Source organism: Tarenaya hassleriana, unplaced genomic scaffold (genome assembly GCF_000463585.1).
Source record: "Tarenaya hassleriana unplaced genomic scaffold, ASM46358v1 Cleome80, whole genome shotgun sequence".
NCBI lineage: Eukaryota > Viridiplantae > Streptophyta > Magnoliopsida > Brassicales > Cleomaceae > Tarenaya > Tarenaya hassleriana.
In genome coordinates this window covers 190,166-201,989 of record NW_010970491.1, presented here as the reverse complement: position 1 = coordinate 201,989, position 11,824 = coordinate 190,166, and the positions used below count along the sequence as shown (strand labels likewise).

At 34.0% G+C, this 11,824-nt stretch overlaps 1 protein-coding gene across 1 annotated transcript; it reads left to right on the top strand.

Moving 5' to 3' along the window:
* Nucleotides 1–2,991: 2,991 nt before the first annotated feature.
* LOC104803142 (DNA repair protein RadA) lies at nucleotides 2,992–8,274 on the top strand. The gene is made up of 15 exons (XM_010527022.2): nucleotides 2,992–3,797; nucleotides 4,317–4,372; nucleotides 4,558–4,616; nucleotides 4,740–4,811; nucleotides 5,194–5,277; nucleotides 5,687–5,794; nucleotides 6,025–6,087; nucleotides 6,233–6,313; nucleotides 6,555–6,620; nucleotides 6,838–6,993; nucleotides 7,209–7,286; nucleotides 7,404–7,442; nucleotides 7,588–7,670; nucleotides 7,795–7,867; nucleotides 7,936–8,274. The coding sequence occupies exons 1-15, from the start codon at nucleotides 3,127–3,129 to the stop codon at nucleotides 8,104–8,106; spliced, it is 1,860 nt and encodes a 619-aa protein (XP_010525324.1). The 5' UTR covers nucleotides 2,992–3,126; the 3' UTR covers nucleotides 8,107–8,274.
* The last annotated feature ends 3,550 nt before the right edge of the window (nucleotides 8,275–11,824 follow it).

Sequence of the window (11,824 nt, the reverse complement as noted above, 5' to 3'; positions counted from 1 at the left end):
TGATTAGTGTTTGATTCATTACGTATTGTGCATGCTTTAATATGTTGTGAAATCCATGTATTGTTATTTACAATACTAAACTCCCTAGTCATGTGTCATTGTGGGAATAATGATATACTAAGACTAGTATGATTTGTGATTGATGATCATATAGATGATCATAGGTATTGGATACGATCACAGTCATAGGTATTCGTTGGAGAACGGAATACTGGAATGACCCGCATGAGATTGTCACATGGACTAGCGTCATAACTTGAATCTCATATGGCGGTTCCATGATTGGATCCTAAGACCTGAGATATCGACGGAATCCAACATGAGGAGTTGCGTGCTTTGAATACGTCAAACGTCATGCGTAACAGGAGGACTATAAAGGCGTGTATCAGGTACGAAACGAATCATGTGCTGGATTGTAGATAGTCAAGACGGGATTTGTACCTCTCGTAAAAGAGAGAGATATCGCTGGGCCCCTCGTGTGAGCGAGACTGTAGAAATGTGTGGCCGCACTATAGACGAACGTCGTCTATTTCAGACAGTCGAACTCAGTGAACGAGAAAGCAGTCGAATCAGATAAGGTGGCTTGTCCATGCCTTATGTTCGACATATGATATCGCGATATAAAAGGATCATCAACCGGAATCATCACTAGCGTTCGTAAGATCACGAACAAACTCTATTCGACATAGGTAGTCATAGTGTCTTTCTATAGACCGCCTATGACTTGTATATCCGAAATAGAGATTTCGGGTTATATTGCTATATCGAATGAGCCTACAGGGTCACGCACGCAGGGAAGTACAAATGCACGAGAAAACGTCGAGAAACCTGGACACGAGGTCCGGACCGTTCGGTCCAGGAGTGGACCGAACGAACCAGAGCATCTAGTCCGAACGGACCAAATTGTTGGACCGAACGGACTAGAGGATCAGTTCGAATGGACCAAATTGTTGGACTGAACGGACTGACCTGTCCGAACGAATGGACTGTGTTTTGTCTGGTCCGAACGGACCGTGTCTAGACCGAACGGACTACTTAGAAGTCCATTCGGTCTAGGTTTCAGAATTAATTTTTAAAAGTCCAGAATTAGGGTTAATCACTTTATAGAAAGGAGATTAATAACCCTAACAAGTTGTGGCCGACTAAGAGAACTTCAAGAGACCTTTTGGAGAGTCTAGAGCGTCTAAGAAGTGATCTAAGTCTTGTTTTTCTCAAAGCACATCATCGAATAGAAGATTCGAGTCCTAGTAGACAAGTTTCAAAGGTTGGAATCCATCCCGAGGTGTGGATACGTATAGAGGGCGAGGTAATCTTCCTGCCTATAGTGATCGGACGAACACATCAATTGATACAGACCCCGGATCGATTGAGGTAAGCGTTCTAAGGTTTCTACAAGATCATGCATGATAGGTTTTAGGGTTTTATCAAATTTTTGTTTTACATCCGCTGCGCAAACCCTAGAATTGAACTCTTAGGAATTAGATTCGCTCATAAGATCTCAGGAATCCCATCAGTCACACTGATCACACGAGTCACACTGGTCACATTGGTCACACCGAAAATTTTTAAAATTCACGCGAAAAAATTTATATTTTTGTGATGGAGAGAATTTTAAAAATTTTAAAATATTTACATTTTTTTCTAGGAAATCGAAAACTGTTGTTCTCTCTCTTATCATTAATGTTTCTGCAATTGGGAGGTCCACGTCAATGGGTATTATGGGAATAACAAAATTATAAGGGTATTTTTTGAAGCCGTTTTTTTCTTCTTTTTGTAGGGGTAGACACTGAAGTCTTTGTAACATAATAGGGGTATTTTTTATAAAACCCCATGTAAATATGCTCTCCCACCTAGGGGTGGGCAAAATATCCGAAAAATTTGAACCGATCCGTTATTCGATTCGTATCCGAACCGAAAATTCGGGTATCCGGAGTTTACGTATCGGATACGGATATTTATTTGAAAATATTTGTCGGATACGGATCGGATACAGATATTAAAATTGAATTATCCACATATCCGATCCGATCCGTATTTTGTAATAATATTATTAAATATAAGAATAATTTGGTATGAAGATTTAAAATGTTTAATATTTACATGTTTTTTTAGAGTGGTTTAAGAAAAATTTTATATATATTGAGGTTTATAATTTTAATTTTTGAATATTAAAAATTATTATGTTTAATGGTTTGAATTTTGAATTTTGAATATATTTGTATGTGATATATTATAATTGTATTTGTATTTGAGTTGATTTGGAATGTTTAAATTATAAATTTTAAATTTGTGAATATTATTTATCTTAAATAGATTATATATTTTATTTACATTTGAATTTGTTATTTAATTTAAATTTAAATTTTTATAATATTTTAGGTCGAATACGGATATCCGCAAATATCCGTGATTTTAACGAATATCCGAAATTGGGATATCCGAAAATTACGGATCGGATACGGATAACAAAATCGAATATTTGTGCGGATCGGATACGGATATCTCAAAAATCCAGGATATCCGATCCGTGCCCATCCCTACTCCCACCTTATCACAAACTGTGAAACATAACCAAGTTTAAGTGTAATGTTAACTATACTAATGTAAAATTTGGCTAATAACCAAATATCTCAATAGTTAAATAACTGAATTGATACAAATAGAATGGATGATTTTTCTTAATCAACTAATAAAACTAAATCGACTGGAAAATAAATAAATTATTATATTATATTTGGTTCGGTTCGATTTCGATTTGGTTTTAGAATTTTTAAAGAAATTTTTGATTTTTCGGATTTTTTTAAAATTTGATTCGGTTCTATTCGATTTTTAAAAAAAATTCTAAAAAAAATACCATTTGAAGAATTTTGAATGATTCTATTAAAAAAAATACCATATATTTCGATTCGGAACCGCACCGAAACGGCACCTAAGTTAAATCTCCTGTCTTAAAACCATGTATGTCTTCTAAACAAATATAAAGCCATGTGAAAATAAATAAATAGTGTGGGAGGAACAGAAGTCAGAGAACGGCAAGCATGCGTGTCCTTGGACTTGGCGGGTTCCATTTCCTAGCTTAAACCCTAAACGAGCAGAGGAAGAAGTGAAGGTAATCGCATCGATCTTATGTTGGTCGCGGATATGAGGTGCTTAAGATGCTTCTACACCAAAACCCACTTCCTTGTCTCACATTCTTCTCCGACGCCTCCGATTTTCTCATCTCCGGCGACTCTCCGTCGCTTCTCAGCTCGTGTCTGGTCCATCTACGACCCTGTTTCCGGTCAAACTATCAACCAGGTCTCCGCCGGCGGTCCCACTTCGTCGGACTCTGAAACTGGGGTTTACGATACGACTTACGGGAGACCAAAGATTGAAAATTTGAGCAATGGAGACAAAACCCAGAACCCCACGGGCAAAGCTGACGATGTATCCAAGGAAAAACCCATTCTCGGAACAAAGAAAGCGGCTTCGAATGCGGGTTCGGTTCGGGGATGGGACCCAGGTGATATAGTGGTGAGTAAGAAGAAAGGCAAAGCGAAAACAGTTTGGGTTTGTGAGAATTGTGGGCACTCGGATGGTCAGTGGTGGGGAAGCTGTCGAGCCTGCAACAGGGTTGGGACCATTAGACGCTTTTCCGAGAGTTCAGAGTCAGGTGGTAAGGCGGACAAGGTCGGCGGCTTAGGTGTTTCTGGGAATGGTGTTCGGTCATGGCTTCCGCAACAAGCAGGAGGTGTACAGCCACTGAGATTGACTGATGTGGTTCATGGAATCAGTCAGCAAGACTGGAGAATTCCATTGTATGCTCTTCTTCTCCTCGTGGGTTCTGCAAATCACGTTCGATTAGTATTCGATAAATATTCTAGTTGCTATTGCGTGCATGCTTTTCTCCTCCTCTCCTTGGGGTATTAAGCCAATCATATTATAATAATGCCTATAACTATTGTAGTTGCTATATGTTCTTCTTTTCCGTGGCGAATTTAGCAAATCATATTCGGATAGTGTTTGGTAACTGCTCTAGTTTCTATTAGTTTGTTTCTAGTAATTTATATACTTCCTTTTTATGATTTAGAATGAAACCCCTGTTTACATTGGCTTTTGGCTCCTTGATAATGCTTGCTATAAGAAGGATAGTTTTTGTTTGCACTAGCTACTTGTTACTCTACCATCGCAGGAACAGCCATCTAGCTCAGACAGTTTCAAAATGATCATTCAGCTTACCATCTTCTACATTTTAGGAACTCATTGGAAATTTAGTGTCACTAGTTGAATATTTTGACAACCAATATCCTTGTTTACTTGATGCTTTTGGTGTTTAGGCCTGGACTTTTTGGAAATGAAGTTGCAAGGGTGCTGGGTGGCGGCCTTGCCCCAGGTTCCATGCTATCTTCATGATTTCATATTTTTTCTTTCTTGTGTCTTTCTGCCATCCCTGGCTTCATACTCACCAGTTAATGTTGGACCTGCATTTGACATTCCACATTGTCCATAGCTTGTCGTTATCATATTCTAAAATATCCGTTGCTTTTTAATCCTGTGCCTGAATACGCTATTTTGCAGGTTCTCTGATTTTAATCGGTGGTGACCCTGGTATTGGCAAAAGTACCCTTTTATTGCAGGTTCTGAGATATGACTTTTTTATGTTTGATTTTTTTCCTGCCTTTCATAAAATGAGTATATTAGTATTGATGGAAGCTTAAAATAACTTCGTATTAATCCTAATTCTGTTTTTCAAATGGAAGATGGCTTCAATTATCTCTGAAGGTACAGATTTGACTGCCTCAGCTTCAGTTTTATATGTTTCTGCTGAAGAGGTTAGTACTAGCCATCTTTTGTATCTTGTATTGGAGCCGCAGATCATCATTCATAACCCATCTTTCCTTGTTCGCTCCATGATAGCATTTTGCAACTTTTGGACTGCATTCTTGCTCATCTCTCTGTTTTGTTCCCGTAGATGCACATGCACTTTTACTGTGTTTTACAGGCATTGGGATAATCACAGACTGATTTCTAGTGTAGTGCCCCAACTGTGACTTGTACTTTATTAGCGGAAATGTTGTTGGCTGGGTTTTCTACGTTTTGTCTGTAGAAACATGTTACTTCCATTTTGTTCTACTGAAAAGTTAACGCATATATTCTACGGACCCATAATGACATAATTTTGACGAGGCCTTCAATATTTCTTCCATGGTGCAGAGTGTCGAGCAAATAGGAAATAGAGCTGATAGGATGAGGATTCAGACCGACGAGCTCTTTCTGTATTCTAGCTCTGATCTTGAGGTATATGATAGTGATGTTGTGCTCGTGATAGTGTTGTTTATATGTTGATACGGATGGATTTACATTTATACTAAAGAAGCCTAAAAAAATAAAAGAAAAAACTCAGGAAACCTTGTAATCTGAAATTATACAGAAAAAGGTCGAGCTATGCTGAGAAATCTCTTTGTTCATTTCCCTTTTCCTAAATGTTAAGGTTCAAGTTTTTTTTTTTTTTTTTTTTTTTTTTTTTTTTTGTATCTTAACTCTCACAATATGGAGTACATACTCCGGAGTTGATTGATAGTGTCCCTCGTGTTTACGTTTCGGGCAACCAACTATCATGCTGTGAGATAAACAATTAAGCTTTATGTCAGAGATATGATAAAAGAACTTGGCTTGAGTTAGTTGTTTCTGTTTATCCTTATTTCAGGACATACTAGGAAAAGCTCGTCAACTCTCTCCTCGAGCTCTTATCATTGATTCCATTCAAACGGTTTACCTAAAAGATACGACTGGGAGCGCTGGTGGTTTCTCTCAGGTTTGGAAAAATTTTTCGTGTATTCACTTGTTTTTGTACCAAGTTCGATGTACATCTTGTTGTACATCCCCTTGAGCAAAACATTGAGCTTATAACTAATTACCTTTTGTTGCTTCCCCTTTACATTGAATGATATCACACACATTCTAATTGATGCATGGAAAGTGTATCATATTTCTTCGTCGTTTCTGGAACTTTTGGGCCAGTTTGAAGGAAATAATTGGTGACAGGTGAAGGAATGCACATCAACCCTCCTACGTTTTGCCAAGAAAACTAATATCCCTGTTCTCTTGGTGAGTGTACATTTACTTGCATTTCATATGTTAACAACAGGATTGCGGGTTATTGGATGAAATGCACATTCTGATTGTCTGGCCAACGTTTTCGCATGTTGTTTAATTTACGTTGGTTCTTTATGTTTTTTACTTTCTGTTTTAGGTTGGTCATGTAACAAAAGCTGGAGATATTGCAGGACCTCGTGTTTTGGAGCACATTGTTGATGTTGTCTTGTACATGGAGGTGTGCAACTGCTATCTCTTTCTCTCTTTTTGTTTTTCATTTTTGTGTTTGGTTGTGGCTGTTCAAACATGATATTCCTTAATAGAATGAGAGTTTTCAGTTGTAACTAAATTCTTGTTTGTAGTTTCGATTTTGATTAGTCTGGTGACCTGTTTTCTGGCAATACCCATGAATTTCAGCTTAGTTTTTCACGCAAAATGACAATTTACCGGTCAATTTATTCGTATCTGTCTTTCTTCAGGGTGAAGAGCATTCTTCTTATCGCTTGCTTCGATCAGTGAAGAATCGTTTCGGGTCAACTGACGAAGTATGTATACAAGGCTCCAACATTATGCATTCTTTTCTTCTTCTTCTCGCAGTAATTCGATTTTCTCAATTCTCATGGTTATGGTTTACAGAAAACATATCTCGATATTCTGTTATGTGGTTTGAGCTTTCATGTAATCCGTACTCTTTCCGTTTCCTTCTTTTTTTTTCGCGTTGAGGATTATTAAAAAGTTTTGATGCTACATCCCATTTGTCAGCTTGGAGTATTCGAAATGTCGCAATTGGGGCTTCAAGTGGTTTCAAACCCTAGTGGCATGTTTCTTAGCCAACAGAATCCAGATTCAGAGGTTCTTGCCGGGCTAGCTGTAGCAGTTGTCATGGATGGATCTCGGAGTTTCCTCATTGAAATTCAGGTAGCTTGCTTACTGTTGTAATTTTGGTTTTGTCCTCTACTCCATATTTCACTGAATCTTGAAGTTCCTCACCCACAATTCACACTGGGCCACTGTATGTGCATACTTAGAACTTAAAAGTTGGTGTCAGATTAATGTCATGACGGGAGACGGTTTCAGGGTCATTACTTATGCCATGTCTTGCTTGAACACGTTGGTTTTACGTCTTTATGTAGGCGTTGTGTGTGTCGGGCTCAACCGTTATGAGGCATGTCAATGGGATTCAAGCAAGCAGAGCTGATATGATCATTTCTGTGAGTAGTAACTACAGAGGAATGCCCTCTTCTCATTGTTGATGAAACAGAAAACCTCTCTGTTGAATGAATGCCCTTTTCACTTGTATGTCTTGTCTGCTGTCTGCTAAATCGTAGGTTCTTTTGAAGCAAGCTGGTCTTAAGATTCAAGAGAACGTAAGTTCCGGTTTCAGTGTTCTTGCTCATCTGTCCCTTCCTTATGCAATTGCTTCAAAATATTGCATCATCTCCATTATAAATGATTGCATGTTTTCGGAAGAATGTGAAATATATGCGATGAATCACTTTCTTTTTTCTGTAGGCTATCTTTCTAAATGTCGTCAGTGGGATGGCCCTAACTGAGACGGCCGGTGACCTTGCGATAGCAGCAGCAATTTGCAGCAGGTCCCCGTCGTTACTTGTCTGCTTTTCAATATGTGCAAAATTTGGAAATGAATCATCGGGTTGTTGCTTCAAGATGCTTAGTCGGGTCGGGAAAATCGATTGATTTGTTTGTTGGACTATACAGTTTCTTGGAGATGCCAATTCCATATGGGGTTGCATTCATAGGGGAGATTGGTCTGGGCGGCGAAGTTCGTACGGTGAGCAAAAACACAACTGGGTTAGTACATTCATGTCGGGATTGAAACTGATAAAGGGTGGAATATAGGTACCGAGAATGGAGAAAAGGGTGAGCACTGTGGCGAAGCTCGGGTACAAGAAATGCGTGGTTCCGAAATCGGTGGAGAAGTCGCTGGAGGGACTGGGGTTAGAAGAGACAGAGATCATTGGATGCAAGAACCTGAAAGAGGTTATCAATGCTGTTTTCAGGACACCATGAGATGAGATAGATGTATGTTTAACTCTTTTCAAGTACTTTGTTTTTGTGGGGATGTTCGGTCTATAAATGCATTGGTTGGTCCCTTCAAAAGAAATTCTTAATAGTCTGAGTTCTTGAGCTGTGTTGTGGGATTTTACTTCTTTTTTATTTTGATTCGGTTATCTTTAATGATTTTTTTTATAATTATATTCATACGGCTGTTATATCGTTTTTTGATTTGCCATTATTTTATTTCTATTAGCTTTTTCATTTTTAGGGATAAACCCAAAAAAAAAATTTAAATTTACTATTTACATCTAATTCATCATAAAAAAACTATTAACTATTAATTTTGAAACAAAAACTCATTAACTATACATATTATTTAAAAGCAATATTTCATTTTAAATTTATTATAAAAAAATCATCAATTATTAATTATAATAAATAAAATTATCAATTATTAAAGTATAAAATTATATATATTAATATATGAAAGATTTTAAATTGAGTATATTTTATTGGTTGTAAATATTGTATTTAAAATTGTATTATATATTATTGTCTTAGAGATTACAAATTTTTTAATTAAATTTTTTCATAGATTTATATAATATTTTAATAAAAAATCATCAACTATTTAAAATTTTCAAAAAACATTCTATTTTAAATATAGAAACCTATAACCAATAAAATATATTCAATTTACAACCGCTCAAATATTAATATATAATAAAATTTTAAATACAATATTTACAACTAATAAAATATTAGATTTTAAATATAATATTTGCATATAAATTTATTATATAAAGATTGATGTTTATAAATATTTATATAAATTTTAAATATTACAATATAATAATTTAAAAAATATTATGTTTTCATTGTTGATTTTTTATGATGAATTTTAAGTATAAGGTTTTTTTTGTTGTAACAGAAGACTTGAAGTTTTTTTTTTGAATTTGTCCCTCATTTTTTATATTCAATTTTATTTTATTTCCATTCGATTAATTTCATTTTTTGTAAAGCTATAATTAGTTGATCTTCATATAAGATTCATTTATTCAGTTCGTCCAATCTAATTTATTGAATGCTTAATTGATATTTCATGTGTTTCACATTTTGAAAAGAGTATTTATGTTTTTTTTTATAAAATCAAAATACGAAGTGAGAATGTTGTTTTAGTCAAATTAATTAAATATTCGCATAAATTCTATTGCACGTTAGGCATAATAAGTAATAAAAATTGCTAAAATAATTGATAATCAAATTGGTTAAGTGACTGAATGTATACAAGAAATGTACTTTGTACCCGTACATTCCTACACTTCAATTTTTATTTTTGAATATTATTTTCAACTTAAACTTTTAAAAAAATTCTATTTTGATCCAATTTGTTTTTAATAAACTCATCTTTAATATAATCTTGAGATATGCGTTTTTTTAACTCTAACTGATCAACTAAAGGTCAAGTGGAAAAATATCAAGTAGTAACCAAATTAATTTAGTATTTTTTAACGATTTGTTTTTAATATACTCATCTCTTTAGCATGATATACATATATGTAATGTATATTAAAAATATTACACATCTATCTTTTTTTGGATATACCACGAGATGCAGTGAATTGCGTACAAATATAAACTGATTTCAATCGTAATACAATCGGCTCGTTTCAAATTAGTGATATTCACTAACAACACATTGATTTAATTTATATACTATTTGCATTACTAAGTTCTTATTTCATTCAACGTAATTAATTTAATCGGTAAAACCGGTGTACAAACCGTTGTCCTGTTACAAGTTCGAATTTCACGTTTGAAAATAATATATATTTCAATTGAATCTCGAAATTAGTATAAAAATTGATTCAAAATATTCAGTTATAAAAAAAAAAAGTTATCATTTCATTCACATACGAATCTATATTTTTTTAGATAGTACGATATAAATCCGGTTTCCAATATATATAATAAAATAAATGATAATAATTTTATTTTGGATCCATGCATGCATGTGTTCACTTTGGTGGATAAATGAAATGCATGTAACCATATTTTAAAATTTAAAAAAAAAACAAAAGAAGAATGGGGCCAATGCCGCCGCTTGAGCCAACATGAAGGAAGATGCCATCTCCACCTCCACATGCTCACGTGTCTCTCCACATGACATTCTTCGCTCCGCTCCAAAATTCCCATTATATATTTTTATTTATTTCGATTCGAATTTAACTTCTTTATAATTTTCTTTCGTTCCATTATTATTATTATAACTTTCTTTCTCACATTTTTAATGCGACGTAGGCATAGAGTGGTTAATACTATATATATATATGGTGCGCTTCCCATCATTGTGCGAAATTATTGAATTGATCATTAGTTGTTGTATTATATATATACGGACATTTTGTAATTGTTGCTCCAAATCCAACATTGCTCACGCACTTAATTAATAGCTTACAATATATATATATATATATATATATATATATATATATATGTGTATGTATATTGAAATGATATCACCTTATGATTGGATGCTTAGAGTATATCCATTGAGTTAGAAACATGTGGTCATTGAAAATATCACTTTTTTTTTAGAATCTATGGACTAGCGTATACTATATTATATCATATTATTTGTATTATATTATATAAGCAAAACTCAGCTCTACGCATATATCCAATTATAAAACCAAACATTACAAAATTAATGAATTAATTTGACCAAATTTCGAAGCAAATCAAGCCATTTGCCACATATTTATTAAAAGAAATATGGAAATATTTTTTGGCAGGCTAATAGAATATTAATCTTTTATATAGTTTGTATATTTTCATTATTAAATTTCATTTATTTATTTGTTTATTTTATTTTTATTCTTCTAAATATAGATTCAAATTTACGCAATTTAAAAAAGGCTTGACCAATACTTTTGAAATAATATATAATATTAGAACTCAAAATCTTAAAAACATGATTCGGCAGGACAAAGAATCCTTTTGTCGTTTAGTGAGCCACAACCAAAATCCCGAACATATGATTTTTAAAATAATATCTAACTTTATTTTTTTTTCTTTACACCAGAAACTTCAACCCAACCTACATCCCCTAGACCCGAGAGCAGTTTTTAGAGATCCGACATAGAGGTCCAGAGAGCAACACCCTCTCAACCGAGAAATACCCCCTTCCTCCCATGTTATCTAACTTTATTATATTTTACTAATTTTCATCGGAGACTTTCGATATGTTAATATTCTACCATTTATTATATTATAATGTAAAACTCTGTCATAAAATTTTAAATTCCAATTAAGAAATTTATCATATATTCTAATTGAAAATATATTTTATGCCGATTTTTTTTTTCTATTCTATTCTTTCAATCTCAACAAAATTATATATCAGTTTGAACCTAGATATAAACAGATGAAATAAATCAGATAATATATATAAAACTATTTCATTTGTCCGGTTATACATAAATAATTAGAACACATGGTTACAATTATTTGATTATGTGTACAATTTCAATTATCTTGTACATGTATTAGCCTTCTGTACATATATATATATTCATAAATTGTCGTTATTTTCTCTCTCTCGTATTTCCATTATGAAATGCATCGTTTTCAAATACTTGAACATACTAACATTTAAAAAGGAATAAAATATCAAGTCAGTGGGCATTTTGGTCCAACTTTCTTCGGGCTATAAATTTGGGCAACTCTC

Excerpts from the sequence above, each read along its gene's own strand:
- LOC104803142 (XM_010527022.2), top strand. The coding sequence starts at position 3,127 with ATGTTGGTCGCGGATATGAGGTGCTTAAGATGCTTCTACACCAAAACC. Across the intron at positions 6,314-6,554 it reads ATGTTGTCTTGTACATGGAG|GGTGAAGAGCATTCTTCTTA; the intron begins GTGTGCAACTGC and ends GTCTTTCTTCAG. Across the intron at positions 7,868-7,935 it reads TGGGCGGCGAAGTTCGTACG|GTACCGAGAATGGAGAAAAG; the intron begins GTGAGCAAAAAC and ends GGTGGAATATAG.